The 23,806-nt window shown below is 40.6% G+C and overlaps 1 protein-coding gene across 1 annotated transcript in view; it reads left to right on the forward strand.

The window, feature by feature from the left end:
• The first annotated feature begins 10,031 nt into the window (after nucleotides 1–10,031).
• The window catches only part of gorab (golgin, rab6-interacting), a 35,033-nt gene continuing 21,258 nt past the window's right edge, over nucleotides 10,032–23,806 (forward strand). Inside the window, exons 1-2 of the mRNA XM_079676524.1 lie at nucleotides 10,032–10,074; nucleotides 10,916–11,071. Of these exons, the coding sequence (XP_079532650.1) occupies nucleotides 10,047–10,074; nucleotides 10,916–11,071 (184 nt within the window). The 5' untranslated portion in view covers nucleotides 10,032–10,046. The remainder of the gene's footprint in view (nucleotides 10,075–10,915; nucleotides 11,072–23,806) is intronic.

A 23,806-nucleotide genomic window follows, 5' to 3' on the forward strand; every position in this document is an offset into this window, starting at 1 on the left:
TTAAATTGTGATTGTCATGATAGTAAAATTATATCCCCATTGCTAGGTAAACTCTCATAACTCATTCACACCAACGTTGTTCAGGGCGGGTTCGGAGCTGGAGCTTGAAAAGCACCGGGTTTTCCTCTTCACACCGCAGCGGAGCAGCCTCTTAGCTCCGGAATCCGGTTCGTTTCAAGCACCAAAAATTGTCCGGCAAGAGCAAAAGCACCGCATACGTCACGCTTACGTCAAGGCGGGGGCAGGGGCAGGGGCGGGATCAACTCCTGAACCACAAAAAAAAGCCGGCGTTTTATCCAGTTTGTACACAACAATGAAGAAACTTAACAAGCAGCAGTGGTCCACTGAAGAGACCAGCGACCTACTAGGAATCTGGTCTTCCGAAGAGGTACAGAGGAAGCTGGAGCACAATCGGCCATTGTTGTTGTTGTCGGTGTGAGCTGGGAGGGGTTTCCGCGCGGTTTGGCTTTATGAAGCAGGCACGCTGCGGTTACGTCATGACGCAAACGATGACGCAATAACGCAGCACCAGTCGGACTCTGGGCGGTGTGAAAAGAGCTGGAGCTAAACCGAAGAACCGGTTTTGAACCTGAAAAGCTCTAGCACTGAGCTTGAACCGGTGTTGCGTTGGTGTGAATGAGGTATCAGAGCATTATAAACTGCCTTGCCGTATTTTGCCATCTTGATATATCTTCTAAATCATGGATCTTACTCAAACCAGATTTCCTGGGTTGAATTTCATTGTGTTGTTGGTAAATGGTCAAATGTGCCCCAAACAACAGTATCTGGCCCTTGCATGTTTGTCCTTGAAGTGATCTATTCCCCTTTTTTACATAAATGTTTAAGTTAATTATAAACGTTTCTTGTAATATAATATTTTTTGACATTGGTATGTTTATCTGCATGTGTGTACTTCGGCATGTGTGTGAGTGTGATGTGATGCATTCATGAGGAGGGCAGAGAAACAGGCCCCGTTGCTGGAGCCATTAGCTGCTCCAGTAAATCTGCTGGGACCTGAGAGAGTCGGCCCTTCAGCGGCAGGTATTTCCTGTCTCTTGATCTTGGGAGGCAGAGCTCATTTCTGCCGGTGGGGGATTGGCCTTCATAATAAGTTGCGGTTTGATGCCAACAGTTTATTATTCAATTTTATTCTTTGAGTATGTGTGTGTGTGTGTGTGTGTGTGTGTGTGTGTGTGTGTGTGTGTGTGTGTGTGTGTGTGTGTGTGTGTGTGTGTGTGTGTGTGTGTGTGTGCGCGTGTGCGTGTGCGTGTGCGTGTGCGTGTGCGTGTGCGCGCGCGCGTGTGTGTATACCATTTGTTCTGTGAGAGCATGAAGCCCACTTGCCAACTGTTGTAATTGGACAATTCTGTTAAACTAGACTTTGGCAACGTTTCCCAATGTCTGCTGCCAATTTTCGAAAAATAAATGATTCCCACAATATTCCTGCAAGGTGTGGTTATCATAAAGCAAACCACTTTATTAAAGCCCAACTAATCAAATATTTTATTCTAGCAACAATTCTTCATGAACAAAATGACTGTGGGTTATCTGAAAGAAAATCACCCATGTTATTGTCGACCAGGTCTGATGACTGCATTGTCAATCACGTCCAGGATTTTGGTCAGAGTTTGGTCCCGTTAACGTTGTAAGATTAGACAAAACAAAAAAAATATGGAACAGAACATCTTGGTTTTAGTAAGGCAACACAACTTCTCTATTAGGTTTGGTTAAAGATCATGGTTTGGCTTACAATAAGTTAAAATCAGTCAACGTTGACTTTTGGTTAAACACAGGACATGGAAAGCAGTCTCCTGGATTAAAGTCCAATGTTTATTTATCCCATCCATCCACAACCTACTCATTATGCAGACTTTTGCAGACTATGATTAAAAAAGTATTTGTTACATGTCATATAGTTAGGATAATAATGCTATCAGATCAAACTCAATTGTAATGTGTACAGGGCATTTCATTTTTTAATTGAGTTGCTGTGGTTGAAAATAGTTCTAGTTGTGAAGCAAAAATGCTTACTTACGGGTGTTTTACTTTGTTGAATGGGGAAGGCAGTAGCTCAGTCTGTAGGTACTTGGCTTGGGACCGATGGGTCGCCGGTTCAAGTCCCAATCGGACCAAAAATAATACAGTGAGGACTCGTAGCTGGAGAGGTGCCAGTACTCACGCAAGGCACCCGACCAAGGCACCGAACCCCCTGTTTTCTCTGTCATCTCACCATATAACAGAACAAATAATGTTTGTTTATGTATCCAGCTATTGTCTTGTACATGTTTGTGTATTGGACTGTGTGTAATAACAACTGAGTGAACAACCGATTGTCCTCTTTTGGGATAAATAAAGGGTCTTCTTTTTCTTCTTTAAATTTGGGAAACTTTTATCTTCATAGTCAAAAGTCTCATCCAAGCAATATGGAATTTTGGTAGTAAGGTGTCAAAGTGAAAAATGTCGTGCTATGTTGTCCTTGTGGAACACAAAGGTCATAAATTATAATTTATACGATGACATGAAAGCCTGTCAGATTGACATAACTATTGGTTATTTAGGACATTTTAACAAACAACCTTTGGGTCGTTTTTCTGGTGATGACAGGAAGAGACAGTGAACGCCTCTTTTGTCTGAATACTCATTCTCTAACCACACAGGAAAGAGCAGCAACATCTTGAAACCTCTCTTGTGTTTTGTGTTCCTCTCCTGGTTTTAAGCCACTCTAAGATCCCAACCTCAAGCAGGGTGTTTGCATTTGGAGAAAAACAGGATGTGAACTTTTAAGACCGCACTAAAAGAGTTTATGATAGAGGGAGACATTGTTCAGTCATGTTCCTGGGCTTGTATACAAGGGGAACATTGAAACACTCCGGTGGTTAAGATGTGAGGGAGACATTTATTGGACTCACATGGGCGACATTTTTAGTAAAACGTAATAGTAATTTGCCTTCATATGGGCCGACTACTCCAGAGAAGGATAATAGTTTGAAGTAATTTGGGTTGAGTTGCATGATAAGTGATGCTTATTGTTAAAGTTAATGATCAATTAAAAGCACGAATCAAAGTGTTTCACGGTTGACATCAAATATGTAGATTGATGTGGATAGGAAAAACCTTTCTTTAGCATTTTATAGCTGTTTACTTCTTGACACAGTCACAAGAGGTTTGTTTGTTTGTTTGTTTGTTAGCTTAGTTACACATTGCAAGAATAAAAGGGAAAATCAAGGTCTGTTTCAAAGGAAATGTGTTGGAGAATCATAAACACACTTGGTTAAGAGAGGAAGTGATTCATAGCAACAGCACCTCTGAAGAGCAATAGGTTAAATTAGTTTAATGAATAGATTGGGTTGAAGAAGTTGACCTTTTCATGATGTCACTCACTGGTATGTGGACTTCCATTTTATAGACCTGAGTTTGGTTTCTTGGCTGTCGTCCATCTTGTTTTTATGGAACCAGAAGTGACACAAGCAGGTTGAGCAAAAGCAACCGGATTGGTGACCAAAATGGTAAAATTAAGTCTAATCATTTGAAAACACTGCAAGACAAAAGACAAAAGCCACACACTGCTTTATTTTCCTTTTAATCTAAATGGAACCATCATTTACTAAATTACCATCATGCTTTAATTTAGAAGACTTTGATCATGATAATGTTTATTGAGGTAAAAATGTAAATGAAAAGTAGTTTCGCATGTACTTTACTTTTTTTTTTTTTCAACGTTTGGAGTCGCCCCCTGCTTGATATAACGGAGCTTACACACGGTGGCGTGCGTTTTACAGTGGGTTTATCCATTCTGATGAGAGTGCTGAGAGTAAACTCAGTAAGTGAAACTGTGAGGTAAAAAAAACAAAAGGATTAAGTTAACAATGCTTATGCTAAAATTGTGATGATTACACCAGTATTGTGTCTCAATTCAAATATTATCCTTAATAACGTACCATGGACTTTGAACACTTGCAATGTGTGATCATTTCGACCATGTAGCATTCAAATCGCACACGGCTGCAGTGTCCTCCTTGAAAGGGCAACCCAGTCTCACGGCATTTCGTGTTATAGTCACGACATTTCATCTATTGATTCGTGTTCACCAACACGATTTCCCCCTTTTATAAAAGCAATGTATTTCTATTGGTAGTATGTTTCGCGCCTGCACCCATTATTTTTGTCTTGGAAGATTGGAGGCTGTGTGGTTTATAAAAACATTTTCTTACTCAATATCAAGCCACGATTATTGGTTTTATTTTCAATGGTATAATGCCAGACTTTTTTTGCTATCCGTGAGGAAAATAAATGGGGCTCAGAGCCTCAGAATACTGAAATATGTATTTCCATCTAATTTGTTATTCTTTTCTAAATAACACACTGTTATTTACTCAACAATAACACACAATTATCCTTGTTTTTATTTATTTGTTGGATTCTATAATATTGGGCTTTTTTGCCGTCCGTCAGGAACTGAATTTCAAAATTAATTCACCGGAAACAGACGTGCGATACACACCTGAATACCCAAGATCCTCAGCTATGGTTGAAGCTCAATGATTGGATGTTTTAGCTGCAATGTATGTTGGGATATGGTGTCTATGCGATATGAAATTCGAAGAGGGGAAAATAAAATGTATTCCGAGTGTTCTTGCTTTTCCCTTTGGAAGTCATCACATAACGGCATTGTAATACACGGTTCGGCTGCATTAAATATTACACATCTGCCGTAGTTCTTTATTTATAGAGCCCTGATTAAAAGATCTTTGGACGAACTGGAAGAAATGCCGGCGAAACTGAATATGTGACGTGGATCATAAATATATCAGCAACTAAACAACATCTTCAATTTCTCTTCACGCAATACGTCTCCTTGCAGTATCAACACTAATTCGGCTGACTTTTATATTTGATCCAATTGGTAGATAGGCTATATTTACACTATAACGGTGCACAGCTGATAGAAAGTGACTCATAGTTTTTAAAGATATTAATGATTTTCTTTGAATATAAGAATGTAAATACTGAGTTGAGAGAATAGTCAGGGGTTTTGGGTGATGGGAGACACATCTATGGATTCAGAATTTCAATAGCTTACCATTAAATGACGGATATACCTTTCTGTCTGTGATGTTTTTCAAATCAAATATTACATTATCTATATCATATATCATATATATATATTCATTATCAGCTATAATATTTCACATATTGTAGTTCTAGAGAAATATTATAGCAATATCCTGTACAATTATGTGAAAACATGAATAAAACTACACATCTTCAGATACATATGTGTCTTACTCTAATAATACAAAGTTATTATGGCATTATATGCTGTGTGTTATTTGTAACATCTTCAGAAACTACCTTTCCAACTCCTCATGCAGTTGACGGTTACAGGTCTATACAGGTTCATGGTACAATGCTTAAGCTTCAAATCGAGAGACTGAAACTGTATTTTTCTTTATCGCTCTGTTTTAATTTCACAATAAAGTTAATAGTAACATTATGTTTGATATTATTATGTTTTATGAACTACACCACTGTTTTTGAAACCCGCACCACCTAGTGGTTAAAGCACGTTATTGAATGTTGTTGTTGAATATGTTATATTTGATGAAAACATTTAAATTTTAAGAGAAGCCTACATACAAAATAGGGGCAAAGTAGAAGGTCAATGATAGAAATATAGAATAGAAAATATCAAGAAGATACTGCAGTGATCTCTACAATAATACAGCTAGTAGAGGGCGTCCAAAGATATTAATAGGAGGATGTGCAAAACAGACAAACTAATAAGGCTTTATTTAAACATTAAAGAATACTTTAAGTTAAGGTCTTCTTTTGAATAAGAACAACACTTTGTGGGTATCAACAAATAAATATTAAGCCTGACAAAGTACTTAACGTCTAATATATTGCAGAGTTTATTTTGGCACTTGACAATCACCTTCCCTGAATTTGACTCAGGTGTAACTAAAGTCTGATTTAAGGGTTGTTTATAAATTTCACATCATTAATCAAAATCTGCAAAGTAACTAAAATAAATGTAGTGGAGTAAAAATACCAGGTTAACCTCGGAATTGTAGTGGAGTATAACAAAGTAGTACATGCTGCTGTAACAAAAACATTTCCCAACTTGGGATCAATAAAGTATAATCTTATCTTATCTTATCTTAAAATGATCGATGTTGACTGCCATATTTGCAAAATTTGCCTCTGAACCTTGACAAGTGCATGTTTCAGGCTTATCAATGAACAACAGGAGGGGTCACAGACATTAGCTGTCATGTGGGTATATTAATGCTGCCCATTATGGACGCAAGCCATTTCCACCCATTTATTAATTATATGTTATTATATTATATATTAATATGTTTGTTGAATATGTTATATTTGATGGAAAAAATATTAAGAGTACATACAAAATAGGGGGAAAGTAGAAGGTCAATGATAGAAATATAGAATATAAAAAATCAAGAAGATACTGTAGTGATCTCTACAATGAAACAGTTTAGTGCTGGGTGTTCAAAGATATTAATAGGAGGAGGTGCAAAACGGAAATACTAATTAACCTTTATTTAAACATTAAAGAATACTTTAGGTTAAGGTCTTCTTTTAAATAAGAATAAAGCTTTGGGGATATCTACAGATAAATATGAAGCCTGACAAAGTTCTTAACGTCTAATATACTGCTTTCCTGCAATGTTAACTATGTTGAAGCACTTATTTTTAACTGATATTATACATATGAATTATACTCTTATAAGATGTATGTAGATAGTATAAGAAATGTGTAGAATATGACAGTTTAATGGTGGAGGTATACACACATATTGATTGAGGAACCTGCGACCCAAGTTTCTAATCATTGCATAACTACACCGTAGTTGTGTATATGATATGTCAATAAACCTTAGAAAATCTTGAAATCTTGAAAGGGATGTGCAAAATAGCCTTTATATACAGTCTTTAATTAACTATTAGTAAAGAATAACGGGTAATGAATATACTTTATAGAGATCTGCTATCAAATATCTCTCCTAATTGTTGGCACTTGATAATCACCTTCCCTGAATTTTACTCAGGTGTAACTAAAGTCTGATTTAATGGTTGTTTATATGTCACATCATTAATCAGAATCTGCAAAGTAACTAAAATAAATATAGTGGAGTAAAAATACCAGGTTAACCTCTGAATTAAAAAACATATATGTCAATCAATATGTCACAAAAGAGGTGAAATTTCAAGCTTTGTCTGTAGAAGTCTCATTCGTTATGTATTTAATGATTTTAGCTTGATGTGGTTATAATTAATAATGTCAGCTTAACTTTTACCTCTGACCAAGTGGAAACGTTTTTTCTCTCCTTTTAAAAAAATGTGTTTTAAATGTGCTTGATTTAAAGATTTGAGAGCCTGGTTGCAAATGCCAAAAAGGTCATAGTCGTTTAAGGTTTTCTAAGTCTGTTAAAAATAACTTCATCAAGTGTAACGCCCTGAGGGAGGTTTTTTTGTTAAATTGTAAAGCTTATTTGGAAGAAAAAAAATTCCCATCTGCACTGTAGCCTACTGTTGCGTCAGCCGGAGCCGTGCCTGGTCGTTACGTTAATTATGTCGGTGAGGAATATCAAAATGTGAATTATTTAAAGCATGTAAAGGAACGCACTCAACAAGCACATCTTCACTTAAGACAGCTCTTAAATAGACACGGAATTCCCCCGAAAACATGTTTCTTTATCATAATCAGAGAGAGAGAGCAAGATTAAATCGTGGTAGTGGCAGGTACTTCCGCCGCAGATGCCAGTAGGCTTGTTTAAGACAAGCGAGACCTGCGCAGACCTGCGCAATTTCGATCAACGTCTTGCTAGTGCGTTACATGATGGTTAGTCATTTTGTCCGACTTGCTCTGGAGGCTCGCCGACATGAGACGTTAAAATCTCGCGGGACAAAGACGCCCGCAGCCTTGAGAGCGAGGCGCGGCGAGGTGGCGCAGTTCCTCCCCACGGCCTGCGGAAGCGAAATGCTTGATGGGAAACGTCTCGCTGGTATCTCCAGCTGAGCGCTCATTGGTGGTTTTTACCACGTGCTGGTGATGAAACTCTCCAATTGGCTCGGCAAAAGTTTGCTGTTGTTTTGTGTCAGTTTTACGTCGCCCCCTCCATTAACATTTTTCATAATTGTTCCACAATGTTTATCATCATGAAATTAATATCTATATATATTATACTATACTTGCACTGCTTACCGTTTTCATACTTTATACATCTTAGCATATTCATACACTGTTCACACTGCTCACAGACTGCTGTGTATATTCATACCCCTCACTGTTTATTCATCATTCAATTCATTCTATATTTTATTCTGTAGATTGTGTACATTACTTTTCACTTTACTGCTTGTTGCACTCCTGGTTGGAAGCTAAACTGCATTTGGTTGTATCAGTACCTGTAATCTGTGCAATAACAATAGAGTTGAATCTAATCTTGAGCAGGAACAAATGTATTTACTTAGTACATATCTGACATTAACGATTAAACACATGCAAACCGAGTCAAGCCGACTCCGGAGGTGGCGGTATGCACCTTAAAGTTGTTTGCAATCCGCCAAAAAACCGAGAGAAGAAGAAGAAGAAGGCGAAGGCGAAGAAGAAGGCGAAGAAGAAGAAGAAGCCGACTCGGAGCTGTCCGACTTCAGGCGAGCTTTTTCTCAAACAAGCCTAGTACGCGTTGCGGCTTGCCCCGAAAGTAGACGAGAATAGCCGTGCCAATTGGAGAGTTTCATCACCAGCACGTGGTAAAAACCACCAATGAGCGCTCAGCTCGAGATACCAGCGAGTCGTTTCCCATCAAGCATTTCGCTTCCGCAGCCCGTGGAGAGGAATGGCGCCGCCTCGCTGCGCCTCGCTCTCAAGGCTGCGGGCGTCTTTGTCCCGCGAGATTTCAACGTCTCATGTCGGCGAGCATCCAGAGAAAGTCGGACAAAATGACTAACCATCATGCAACGCACTAGCAAGGCGTTGATCGAAATTGCGCAGGTCTCGCTTGTTTCAAACAAGCCTAATGTTTGTGGCAGTTGCAACATTCTTATTTTTAATGACAGTATACAGGATTAATTATTTTTGACATGAAGTTCATTGTGTGACTAATTCTCCAACTTTGAATTTCAGATTTCCAAGTTGTTGAGGATTAGCCAAATGTATCAATGAAAGCTGGTGGCTCAAAAGTACAGTAAGTATCCTTCACGTCTCCAAATAAGTTGAATGCTAAATGAGTAGGATTTGTCAGTTAAAACCAAAAATGTTCTAAGTTGGCTTCAACTCTAAGCACATGCCGTGTTTAAGATCAGTGGTGGAATGTAACCAACTACATTTACATTACTGCACAAAGTACAAGTACCACAGAAATATACTTGAGTATTTCCATTTTCTGCTACTCTGTACTTCTACTCAATTACATTTTAGTGGGAAATATTGTACTTTTACTACACTACATTTATTTGACACTTGTAGTTACCTTTTTGATAATGTTTATATTCACATACATTTACTACTAATTTACTCAGTTCTTTCCAAAATGTGCTCTATATTAACAAATCACAACATTAACACATCTTGTATATATGTCTATTTTTTATTATAAGAACATTCATTTTTATTCTATAATGATGCAACCCTTTTACAAAAGTACTTTTTCTTTTGATACTTGATTATATTTGGCTAATAACACTTTGGTGAGTATTATTTTGAACTTGGGACTATAGCAAATAATGGAGTATTTATACTTTTACTTTAGTACAGGATCTGACTACTTTTTCCACCACTGCTTAAGATCCAGTAATGGGTTTCTATATCCTGCACCTCACACCCTGAATTATGTGGCTGCAATAATAGTTGTTATTTACAGTACATTTTGATCATTAACACATTTATCTTTTTCTGTAGGTTTTGAATGTAGAGATGCAAACAGTGTACTGAGACTCAATACAAGGTACCAATTACTGAAGCACGATAAATTAAAAATTATTCAGGACAAGCCCTTCATCACAGAGTTCGGAGAGAGATGGCCAGCTCTGTTTTCAGAGAGCGAGGTGAATTTTTTAATATTTTAATAGATGCACATGTATAAGAAAAGAACCTCAGCTGAACTTCTTTGTTTGGTTTACACCAGTAGATGAACTCCTGTCCTTTCTGCTATGACACTTGTTACGTCCCAACTAGGGGAAGAGGAATGCAACACACACCAGTATGTAATTGGTATTAATTATAAGCGTTTATTTAAAACAGCTGTAAACAAAATAGCAGGCAAACAGCCTGAAACAAACAAAAGAGCCAAAAGGGTACAGGTTGACAAATAACCAACTAAAGGAGGACTCTAAAAAGGGAGTCTAAAGACATACAGTGAAAATACATACTAATATACTAAATAAAGAACGAAACAAAACCTCACTCTAAAAGTGGTACAACTAACACAAAGAATCTATACAAAAACACAGCTAAACTAAAGGCAACAGTCACAAATCCTAACTATACTCTAAACACTAACTAAGCTACTCTACACTCTAACTAATCACACAAGTTTTAACCCCAGAACAAAGAGCAAGTAGCGAGAGGCATCTGTCCACCTACAGAGCCTCCAGAATGATGATTGTCCCCAAGCTTTGTAATAATCTCCAGCAGGTGTGCGCCGGCTGTGCGCTGCGATTGGAGTGCGTCGGGCCCGGCGTGCTCCAATCGCAATCTTCAGGGGCGGACCAGGAGATGGGAGCCAATGCCGGGAGGGCAACCGCACAGCTCATTTACATAGAACACACACAGCTGAAAACACTCAGACGACCAGGAAGGCAGCAGCCGTAACACACTTGATGGATATTATTATAGATGCAACACCTTTAAACAAAACATTTTAACCTGTATCACAATGTATTGCAGGTAAACGCAGAATTCACCCGCATCACCACTGTTCCGCTGCTGCCTACCTTAATGTCTCAACTGGATCGCCATTCGTCTCAGTCGATGAAGGTTTTCAAAAAGAAGGGGGGAACAGCAGGATGCAATTTGGGCCTGATCATGACAGCCATGGACAAGGTATGTAGTTGTATTAAATTGTGTAGTTTTGGCACTGCAACACCATATTCTCTTTATCTCTTTCTCTTGTTGTCCCTCTCATATAAATATATTTTAACCTCTCTGACCCCGTTTCTTTGAATTGCCAAAAATCAGCACACAAGCATAATCAGTATTCTTGTGTGAAGATTTTGAAAATGTGTTTGTCCCTCAGGATCCCACAGTTGAAACACGACGGGACTGTATCCTTAAAGCGCTCTGCGTTTACATGAATGAAAGTTCAGAGAGTTCTCGCCTTGGGTAGTTGTTTCATCTGAGAAGGGATCTGCTTCAAACATGCTGACGTAGTTGTCATAGAGTCCTGCACAGTCCTTTGAAAGTCCCGGTATATATTCAACTCTACATCCTCGTGGGATATTTTTCCGAGCAGTTTTCAGCACCAGGTTAGCAAATTGGTCGTTGTTCTTGCTAACTGGTATTATGTTTGTGATCTTTTCTTCCAGCTCGTTGGTGAAACCTTTCCAGTCTGCTTTCTTGTAGTTGAAGCGCCTTTTAAAGGGCACGATGGTTGGGACTACAGCCGCATTGATTAGGATCCCAACGGGACGGTGTTGGCTTGATGGAATAGGGTCCAGCACCATCTTTTTACACAGTCCAGCGATGTTACTTGTGACCATGGTGAGATCTGGGTTGTAGCCACGTTTCCAGCGAGCACTGAAAAACGAGTGTGGTAGCTTGGGGTCATGGATCAGACTTAGTTGGTTAGTATCCATCCAGTCCTCTACTGCTTCTCCATCCTTGTTCATTTCAGGGTAGCCCCACTGGATACTGTGGCTGTTGAAGTCACCAATAACGATCTGTGGTTTGCCGTGTATTTTGGGGATTGGCTGAAAAATACAAAGTCTACAGGTGGTGGTTTGTAGACAGATGTTACTAAAACACTGCTTAGCTCAACAGATAGAACTTCGTTATTATGGCCATCTGACATATCTGTATCTTCTATAGCTGAGCCTGTTTTTACAAATATGCACTGCCGTACTGCCGGTGAGGTCGCTCAATGGCCAGGACCATTCCTGGTATGGTGGGGCGATTGTTTTCACTCCCTCTGTGCGTTTCTTGCAAGCAGAGGACGTCACAGTTTTGCTTGCTACATAGGTTTTGCTAAGATGGTTTGTTTTGCAGAGGAGAACCCTTCAATGTTCACAGATATGACTGTCAATGCCGGTCTTGAAGGGGTCCCTCGTTTACGACATCGACCTTTGTGTCTATCTCCAGGCATGATGTTTTCTCTTGGTGTTCTGTGGCTTACTTACAGCTTTCAGCGTAGCTTGTAGCGTAGCTTGTGCAGACTAGCTTGTGCAGACTAGCTTACATTTTGTTTATCAAATAGAGACTTTTTTTTAAATAACTATTATTTGTATAGTGCTGTAGTGTTTTCACTGGAGCAACCGCACCTGGTCACGCAACTTTCGCTAGCCTACGTAGCAGAGCTAGCTATTGTGGAGTGTGGGAAGTGTACTGCTTTCCACACTCAACACATACATGCCAACCTTTCCAAATCCAAAAGAGGTTGGTTTGCGCACGGCAAATGTGCACGCCCAAATTAGGTAATCAGAAGAAATGGAACCCCAGTAATTACATGTATAAACCATGTATTTAACATATATTGCATAATTTTATGCATTTTTCAGAAAAAGTGTTAGTTTGGTAAACAGTGATATTAACGACATGTTTGGTCTGTAAAATGCCCGAAAAGTAAAAGAATGGGAGATAAATATCCCAAAGTCTCCACATTTTATTATGTTTTCAATGTGTTTCTGCTCCTCTTTCAGTTGAGACAGTGTAGATCAAGGATGTGTCAGGATGTAGAACTATGTGTGAACATTGGATAAAGCCAGGTTCATATTCTTGTTTCATGTTGTTGACATATAGAGTCAAAGGTTTGCACAGAGCGAAATATCTTTGTGTTGTGCCATAAATCAGAAAATACAGCATTTAAAAAAGTCATTTCGTGCATTTTTCTACTGATAAAGTGTGATATAAATAATGTACAGGCTTTCAGATTGCTGTAGTTCACTAAACAGAGACATTAACAACATGTTTGGTGTTGAAAATGTCAGAAAAAGTGAAAGAATGGGAGATAAAAATCCCCAAATCTCAAAATTGTATTATATTTTGTGTGTGTTTGTGTTCCTCTTTCAGTTGAGACACTGTAGGTCAGGGATGGGCAACTTTGATGGTGGTGGGGGCCACATCATTGATGTACTGGCCACCAGGGGGCCGCAGATTAACTTGGAACACACACACACAAAGATTCCATGTGTTGTATGTAATTATTAACAAATAAACTAAGTCTGACATCATCATTGACATTTTACAATCTTTCAGGGAACATCCTCTAATAAGCTCACTAAACAAATATCAGTTCACAGAAATGTTATTTAATTTTTACAAGTGGCATGTTTGTATTGAACAGGTTATTAAACAGTTTAATAAAACTATTTTAAACTATTGGAAAGCACGGAAAATGTGTGTGTATTGAGATTAACCATTAAAATGACATACACATGAAGTCATGAGCACTAACCCAGACATTAGTTGTCTAACTTGAACCTAAAACACTTGTAGCCAGTCTCTGCATTCCCCTTATTCCACAATAAGGGGAATGTCAACACAGAAACCTGTCAGCCCGCACTCTGCTGTTCCTCAGCAACACTCCCCCTCCCTCCCGCTGAAATTATGAATGAAAAGCGTAGTAAGATAACACGGCAGGGTCCGTGAAAGTTTGTTTTCATCTGATTTCAAATAAACAAAGTCTTGGTTTTAAGAATATTAAACTTGTTTCGCCAAATTCAGATGATAAATACAATTTTGAAGCTTGTAAAGGCATAATTACAATTTAACGTCACAGCAGGCATAACAACAGCCGGTGTTTCTTGTGAGGGTTTCCCCGGGAAACAAACACAATACACACAAATGCGTCACAGATTATTTTTGCAGTATTTGAAATCATGTACGCAGCTCGCGACGTAACTAGGAGTCTAGTGGACGGTATCAGTACTAATTTTTTTTTTTTATTACGTTGTTTATTAATTAATCTGAGGGCCGCAAAAAGAGGAGGTGGGGGTCGCGTGCGGCCCGCGGGCCGCCATTGGCCCATCCCTGCTGTTGGTGAAGGATGCTTCAGGAAAATACCAAACACTGGATGTCTTTCAGTCGCCAACATGTGTTTTCGAGACACTGATATTAACGAGGAAACCCTGCAGGACTCAAATGCCTCGTCTCTGTTCCCTTAAACTCATTTGGGAGTGATTACCCATCAGCCCCGGGGGTGCACATTGTTTCTCTTTCAGAAACACAGAGTACTGTGTGTATAATGGGATTACAGACACGCTGCAAACGGTGTCCGCCAAAAGTCGAGTCCAGTGTCTATGTAGTGTCATTTAAATTTGTTATAGTTTGGGAAAATTGAACATCGGTAGGGAAAGTCAGCTAAGTAGGTAGGCGGTAGAAACATGTTAAAAGCGATAGACTACCGCCAAAATCGGTAGAGTTGGCAGGTATGTCAACTTTGTCAACGCGTGCACCATCCGGGTACTCATAGTGCAATGCATTTTGCCAAAAAAGTCAGGCTAACCGGTTAGTTTCTCGTGCTCACTCGTGCTCACTCGTGCTCTGTATGATGCTGCTAATAGACAAACATGTAGGTGTTGACACAATGCAATTATATTATTGTTTTAAGCTTATTGAATGAAGATTTAATTATATGGGTTTGGTCAAATGAGGAAAACCCGCTTCAAATTATGAATTGATGAAGTGCAGTTGATATTAATTTTAAAGCAGGCAGCATTTTAGTATGAAGCCTGTATCAGGCAGAGACTCTGTCACACTGTATTTATGGTGTGAGGAAATGTGCTGCTATGTGTAGGCTAAAGGAGCCAAGACTCAAACCTGAACCTGATGTGAGATGAGAAATCCTGACCTGAGATGGCAGCTCAAAGCTCGATGGCAGAAACAGTGTGAAATTCAGCTCTAACTCATCATTCACTCTGATGCTTTGGGGGAGGCAAAAAGGAACAGAGAAGCAGAGAGGAGGGAGGGCAATCCTCCTAATTTGAAGCAAGTTGAGAGATTTTATGAACTAAGCTGTGAAATATGACTTTAATAATGGTTTCAAATGGCAGCGCCGTCGTCTGGGAGAATGGGAGGGAGACCAACATGGCGGAATAAAAGTGTGGAAACTAAAGAAGTTGAAATTCCAACGCTGGGATCAACACCAGCTCCCCGCCACCTCCCTCGGTCTTGCAAACTAAGGAAATGCGAAAATACTTGTGGGCGCGGCGACTATGGGCTCAGTGAAATCCAGCTCCATAAACTGATTATTAAACCAATGTCCCTGTGGCGGGGGCTTAATTCTGTATAGACGTTCCACTTTGCTTTGGCGACTTGCGGGGTGAAGTTTGGCCTCTGACGAAGTCGAGTAGACTGAGACAACCAACGTCTGACGAAATATTTGACGGGAACCGCGACACGGTTTAATGGGGTACTGCGGTACCACCCTGGCTTCACCCCTGCCTTGTGGTGGGACTTTTATAACTGTGATGCTGATGTTTGGAGTGCCTTTTTATAGCTTTGTATATTCTTAATTTAGAGTTTGAAACAAACTGAAAATAATGACTCTGCAAAGTTGTACTAACAAGCATTCAATCAACTCAGACAGCATTCTTGTTTTGAGGCTCAATGTTGGAGTAATGTGGGGCATTTATCAACATTATAGCAGAGACACCTCCCTGACTACATAGAAAGCACATGTTGGGAAAGTCCCTGTTTCAGCCTTGAGATCCTCCCCTTCCTGTGGACAGGATCTCTGTCTTTGTGTACACAAACACATGATGCCTGCCACATTCTGTTCTCTGAAGAAAACAAGCACGCTGCACACATTTACCGTATGAGAAATGAGAATTTAACGACCGCATCACCACGGACTGCTGCTTCGAATCCACCGAGCGATCCTTGGAAAGAGTTAAGGGATGTTGTTCATTGTCACATGACATTAGGAGCACCGTCAGAAATTCTCCACCTCCTCCCTCTAAACCGCCTTCCTCTCCCTCCACCCCCCCTCCGAAACCCCCAGCCCCGTACGCACATCTTGCCTGCAGATGTGGCGAAACCGCAAACACTTCAAAGTGCCTCTCCTCAGACCAACAGCGTACCCTGACGCCAACTGTAAATGTCCTGGACGCAGTGCACGGAAAATATCAAACCCCCCTCAACTTGCAATGAACAGCCAAGCTGAAGGCAGAAGAGGTTTAGGGGGTGGGGGGCAGACATCTAAAAAGGCCTCCTAAAAACACTTAATGACTCATCATTGTGCTGCGCAACAACAAGGGAGAGTCATCTCTGCTGTCTGTCTGCAGGCCAGGAACAGGAACACTGCGGCTTCTGCTGCTGCTGACGGACACATCTGCAGGCCACTCATCGCTGTGTCAGACGCTCACCTGACAAAACACGGAGTGTGTCACCAAAACATATCCGCCGTCAAGGAACAGACGGCAACAAATTATTTACAGAAAAATAGGAGGTGGGAGGAGGAACAAAAAAGGCATTTGTGATGAATGTTCCCCTGATTGTGTTTGAAGAAAGAGGTCTCAAGGCCTCTTCTCCGTCAGCTTGGTTAAGATAATGATGTAATTGGCCTGGGCCCCTAAAGACCTCCATCACGTCCAACCAGAGACTTAAATAAAAAGCTGGGTCTGTTTTTGTGGTTTTAACCATTATTCTTATTGGTTATGATAACATTTTACACGGCAGCTTAATTGCGGAGACACAGCTTTGCAATGTCTAATGAGCATCGCCACATGAGGAAAGTCCAATTTCACACAATCATATAAAACACTGATATTAAAAGTTCAAACGAAGGAAGACTGTAAGTTATTACCCAACCGTCTCGTGTAAACGTCCATGGAAACTACCATATTTCACATAGTTTGTTAAGCAACGCAGGACTTTTCATTAAGAGCTCTGGATTGGAACATTAAAATTGACTTTTTGGAAATGTGTTTATTCAATCCTATTGAACCATGCACGAAGGAATAAAAGTCGTCAATAAGTGAAAGAAATAAAAAAAAGTAACTGTTTAGCTACAGAGAAGTTTCTGGATGTGTGTGAAATCATCTGCAGCAGCACATGTGCTCGCATGCTTGCATGAATGCATCATACATGGGATTGCGTGCCGGCACAGCCCTCTGCACGCCGTGTGATCATGAAATTCTGCGCCAACTCCACCGTGCAGCTCGCTGCCGTTTCTCATGGCAGATGAAAAACGCTGCTCGCTATCCCTGAGGGACTGCTGGGAAGGGTTGAAAAACGAGGGAGGGGAAACATGGCAACGTCTTCTCTGATTCCACATCCCAGGGAACTTTGACCTCCAGCAGAGAAACCAAAATAAAAATCCCCTTCTCGCCGCCAAGCCAGCACAACAGGAAGATGGGGTCGTGGAGGAGAGGTGGAGGGAGGGAGAACAATGAAGCCTCTCTCTTTGGCTCCAGATGGGTGCTTTTTGACAGCTCAAAGCTTTTGTTGTGCTGGAATACGGGGACATTGCTGCGCTTTGCATGGTTGCCAGACTTTGTATTTTTCGCGTGTTGACGCACCGCACCAGGGTTTAATATCACGGAGGATCCTCCACCACAGGGGAGATGTGGTGAGGAATGGACTCCCACCAGTGTGATGTATTACCACTGCTGTTTTTTTTTTTATCCCAGCTAACACGCAATGCACACTCTTGTCTATTAACATGCATACACACACAACAAAGCATTCAGCTCAGGTAAACTCTTATCCAATGAAGAGTACAAGTTAGTGTGTACAAGCAGGTACGACCCACTAGCGACCCAAATGACCTAAAAGAGGTAAACGCTCTTTGTTGGATCTTGTTTTTCCCGTCAAGATTTTCAGAATGCCTGGATTTCGTTAAAACTAATTGGGGTGCATGATACCGCATTTTGGTGCGGTATGACATTTTGGGATTTAATGCGAAACTGGTTGGAAGAATGCTCTACCATTTTTTGGTATTTTTCTGACTTCCTATGGGGGTTGGGCATCACCAAAAGAAGTTTGGGATTATTTCAACAAGTTGGAGATGCAAAAACACATTTAGGATTATATAAAGTATTGGGGGATTTGTTATTAATTGGGAATTTGGGAGCACAAAACATGGGCATTATAACCCATTTCAACTTATACATGCAGAGCACACAGCACACACAGTGACATTTTTCTCTGCTTTTAACCCATCCTAGTACCAGGAGCAGTGGGCAGCTATTGTACAGCGCCCGGGGAGTAATGGGAGTGAGCGGGGAAGGGGGATGTCCGGTGCCTTGCTCAAGGGCACCACGGCAGGGCAGGAGGTGAACTGGGATCTCTCCAAGTACCAATCCACACTCCATATTTAGGTCTGGTCGGGGACTTGAACCGGCGACCCTACGGCTCACAGTGCAAGCCCATACTGACTGAGCAACTGCCGAACTGAAGTGGGCAATTCAACATTTTGGGTGATTTAACCACATTTTGGAATATAACAAATAACGCATTTTGTCTGAAGAAAATGTTTGGACTTAATAATAGATAGATCTTGCAAGTTAACATCTACCAACGTCTGCATTTACTTGACCAGATTTGGGGATTTGGGCATGCTGTGACACAATTTGAGTAAATTGCAAATAACAAATTTGTGGTTGCTTTGCCAACATTTAAGAACTGCTGACAGTTTGGTGCCACAATCAAATCAGTGACAATATTTGAAAGATTTCTGTTTTCCAAGAATGAGTATACCAGATAGATATTTTTTCTAAGAGCCTCTACAATGCCAGGGTCAGCCCAGTGTGAGTGTGTAGAAGAGTGTGTGTGTGTAGGTGTGTGTTAGTGTGGCAGTTGTCCAGCAGTCAGATGGATGAGGTGCGATGCTGGCTTTATTCTCCCATGACAGAGGAGCAGCCAAGGCGCAGCAACCTGCATGTCTCCAGGCAAACAGTGACTTAACCTCATTACAGCTTAAAATAAACTGCAATATGGATTTGTTTTCAATTATACTTTAATTTGGAACACCCTTCCCCCTTCCAAAAGGCAGACACACACTAATCTGAACTTTTCACATACTGGACAAGAAATGTCTGTGTTTGCAATCATAAATATTTTGTGGCACAAATGAGGTTCAGATCTGATCTCTGGTCTCGGAGTAATTGTGTGTGTGTTTTGAGCATGTGCGTGTCACGACCTTGGACACTGTTAAGCCAACAGATCCTCCTATATATAAAATCAAAGTAGATCCATGTGTTTTTGTTTTCCCTTGTCCTCATAAAACATATCACACGTTTGACTCATGAAGGATGCTGTAATCTCCATTGCAAGTCATTCTTCCTGTGATGGCTTAATGCGTGTGTGTTTGTTTTCATTAAGCGAACATTTTTGTAATAATCTGCCTTCTGCAGGCCAGAGGTTAGTCAATGTTTTGTACAAAGCTCGGCTGTGGTGGGAAATAGTTTCTTCTCACTAGAATTCGGGCCATGCTCATGCCAGTAACAGACATGAATGTTAACAGGTGTCATAGTTTGGTGTATGCATTACTTCACTCATGGAGGGTGCCGCCTCTGTGTGTTTGTTTTTGTGTGTGTTAAGGGGAACAGGGAACAAAGCAAAGATCATTTACCATAAAGGACAAGCTAAAGTGGCTTTTTTTTAAGGCATGATGTATCTTACCATTAACAGGACTCGCTTTATTATTTTTCCTATTTTCTTATGAAAGCTAAGGGGTACTTCAGTGGCCAAAATGCTTCCCGACTAGCCCAGTAGACATAATATCCCTCTGATTGACTGAAATTCCAATTATTGGATAAACGATTGGACTAGGTGCGCCTATATTTTTGCCCAAATGCCCTTCTAGGAGGCTAACCACTTTTTTGGTTTGTGCATTTGTCCCTGTTTATTTGGCCGAAGTGGCCCTCTAATTCCAAGAGCTCTCCTTGTGTGTGCATGTGTTCCTCCTCTTTGACCGGCTGCAAAACCAACTTTTTTTAATGGTTTGCTGTGCCTGGCGTGCACTCCTCTCTTGTTCTGTAGGTCGGGTTTTCATAGAAGTTGTTTTGCACGTATAAACGTTGAAATATTATAGACTTGTGAATGTCAAAATAGGCCGATGTGGATTATCCTACAAGAAAGAAGCGTTTTTTGTCGTCGCCACTAGATGTGGTCAGAACAATTAGACGATGACAAATGTAGATGAATGCAGCTGGTTGATATTTGTGGTATTTAATTTTGGTGAACTATATTACTCAAGGCCACCCCATAATTGAAATAGTAATCCATGAGCGCATGCCCATAAATGTAATTTTGTATCCATAGCACAGCAAGAGCTCCTTTTTAGCCTGTGTTCAAAAAGAGGTGCCCATTCCAAAAATGACCCCCGGCCCTGTACATAATCTGTACACGCCTTTGCGTTTGACACACAGACGCACACACACACACACATGCACACACGGACACACAGTGACTGTCAGCCATATCTATTACTGATTCAATGACCATGGTTTTGATTTGCAGCAATAAGACAGTACGTGTAATGACAGCATTAAGGCTTGTTCTGCATATATAGAGTTTCAGGGAAAATGAAGACAGATGCTTCTCCCTCGCTGCTCTTACACATCAACAGAAATAAGGCAAACACACATTCCTGGTGGCTACGCTGTCTGTGTGTGTTCTGCCCTGGCACTTGAAGGGCCCAAATAACAGGCGATGCTGGATGTCTTGACTTGAAGCCGAGGCTCCTTGCCATCGTCAGCCGGTAACGTGAGTAATGAGCTCTGTCAGACACTGGCGGCTGACTGACGTTTTCCACCGCAGACGAACCTCCCTGAGAGCTGATGGCCGCATGCTAACGACAGATCCATGCATGCAAATGGTGGCTTTTCTGACCAGCCCCGGTGGAGGAAGGTGATGAGATGATTGGCGTGATACGCCCACGAACAGCTCGAGGTCACAACCCAGTGGAGAATTGAGATTTGGTACAGTGTATTCTTTGGTAAACATTACAACACAAGGGAGAGAGCAGGCCTTCAGGATAAAGCAGCGCTCACCACAAGTTCACTAACACATTTCACTAGCAAGACTTTTGTGTCTGAACTTCCTCAACTTGTTCTGCTTTTAACTGTCAAACACTGTTGTAATGTCATAATGTGTTAATGTGACTTGAGTGGTTTGGAATGGCAATTTGGGGGGAGTTAAAAACTCTGAGGGAGTACAGTAGTGTTTCTGAAAATTCAAGTATTCAAAATGGGTCTTGTTTTTGTCAAATTTCTTGACAAGAGCAGGGTCTTGACTCCTTTTGCACAGTCTGTTCCACAATATCAGGTCTTGACACCAATATGTTCTCAATTTATCATTTAGGTTCCGACTTGGACACATTTTAAGTTGTTTTCGTTTCGTGTCTTGTTAACTTAGAGCATTAGATTAGAGTCTCTCGAAAACCTATTAAACTTTGTGTTGAATTTTACATTAATTAGTCAGCAAAATAATGAATCTTTTATAGTAAGTTAATGGCCCAGCCATGATTGGTAAACAGCTTTCCTGAGTTTCTGCATTATTTCATAAATAAACAATAATGTGACTATTTTTTTTCCACTTCATTTCATCTCACAGCTTTTCTGACCCAAACTCACTTTTACTCTTGCAATGTGGGAAGCTGTCTTACATTGACTAATGGACAATTTTGATTTGCCCTTTAAGTGTGGAACATAAGCAGATCCTCATGATTCAGTAAGAAGGCCCGGCATTGTTTCTTTTTGACAGATAGCTTGAGTTTAGAAAATTAATAGAAAAAAAGGCTTCTCATTTGTTTTGCTTTGAGTGATTGTTTCCTTCGTCGTGCTGGTGGAAATTTAAAGAGAAGAAACCAAACAAACAAAAACAGCATTTAAAAACCTCTGCTTTACAGGACACACCCTTTGTGTTTCTAACACATTAAGGAAACCTTGAGGCTACTCGTAAAATAAAAAAATAACATCTTTCTCTTTTGGCCATAAAATAAAACAAGATTGTCTGCCTCCGCAAAAAAACACACAGGCAGCACTTTTCTCCCTGTTTTCCTCTGAGAAGAATGATTGTAAATGCGTAATTAAATTAATAAAATAGTCCCGGGTAGTAAATCACTGCCCCCGAGGAGGCCTGATTAGTGCACAGCTGTATACAGTAAGTGTGTGTTTGTGCATGAATGCTTTTTTGCATGCTAGCGAGATGTATGCAGAGGTAGGTGCGTGCGGCAGTGTGTGGTTAAGGGTTAGCCTATTAAAAACAAAATGGCAACACAGGCTTTAAATGTTCCCCAATCCTGAGGGCAAGGCGCTCACACATTATTACCTCTAGCGGTTAGTTAGTGAGCTGAGGTGGGGGCGGCGTGGCATTCGGCTTCGGCACATGGTGCCAGTTTCTGCTATAATAAAGGCATTAAAAGGCTCCTCATTAAACTATTTTGGGCACAGGGGTTGGCGTGGTGGGGTTGGGAGGGGGCACAAACATTAAGGCAGAGGCACTGGCTGCCAGTGAATCTGTGCCAGGGCACCTCTATGTCACTGGTGGCTAAAGAGATGTAATTACAAACATATGGGTATTCATGGGGCTCCAGGGGACCTGTGTGATGAGAGAAAATACTGAACAAGAGAGAGAGTTATGTTCAGGGGTGTAAATGAGAAAAAAGGTGCAACACTTTTTTAATAAGACCACGTTCACACAAATGCAGATAAACGTGGGAATGCATGTTTTTCTCTCCGTTGTTGGCTTTGCGACAATTCAAGCCACAGTAGGTCCTTTAATAATAAGCATTTCAGCTGCCATATCCAGACAAATATGGACTAAATTAGCTTTTCCATTCTACTGTACTGATCCTGGCCCTTTTATGACATGTTATTGGATTGAAAGCAAATGTTATGGTATCTGTTTTTAACTTACCATTAGTGGCAAAAGATCCGAAAATGCAACATAGCTTGTTATCGTAAATGATGTGTTCGGTCATGGGTTAAGGTGCATTCACATAATACGCGGTAAAACGGCTCTGCATGTATCTATGGACAGAGCAGTGCCATCCGACTAGGCGGAAGTGCTAACCTTGTCACCAGGCGCTCAAATTATTTCAATTTTGACCTCATTACTGCTGATCTTTCGACACGCAGCCAATCAGATACAAGCTGATTGTAGCAGTGCAAGCTAGCAAAGGAGTTGATCATAGAAACATGGCTGTTAACATTGCAAGTCTCTGCAACCAACTTCGTGGTGAGCAAAGAGAAAATCGCCTATCATGTGACTGCAGCTTTAGGGTGTATGTCTGGTTGTCGGTCCGCACCTGATCTCGCATACAACTGAGCCCTTAAAATGTTTTGTTCTCATTTTTGACTCTATGCTCAAGAATGTTGTGGTTGCAGTGAATGACAACTTGCATTAAAGAGGAGGAATTGCTGTTTTGCAAAACCCGAAATGTATAAAATAAATATTCGTTCATGTTATTGTTTGCATGGAAACTGAACTTTTGAAATTGCTATTGTAAGATGTTCAATCTGTTGTCGCCTGTATCTGTTTGGCGCGATTAGCTGCATCCAAAAACCTAACAAGTTCTCTCTGTGTCGTTGGACACAAAACAAAGAAGTATCCTGCTGAGAGACTCAAGAAGAGGAACGGACCATGTTTGTACCAGATGCTGGTGAGAGTAGATTT

Source organism: Notothenia rossii, assembly GCF_949606895.1.
Source record: "Notothenia rossii genome assembly, chromosome: 1".
Lineage (NCBI taxonomy): Eukaryota > Metazoa > Chordata > Actinopteri > Perciformes > Nototheniidae > Notothenia > Notothenia rossii.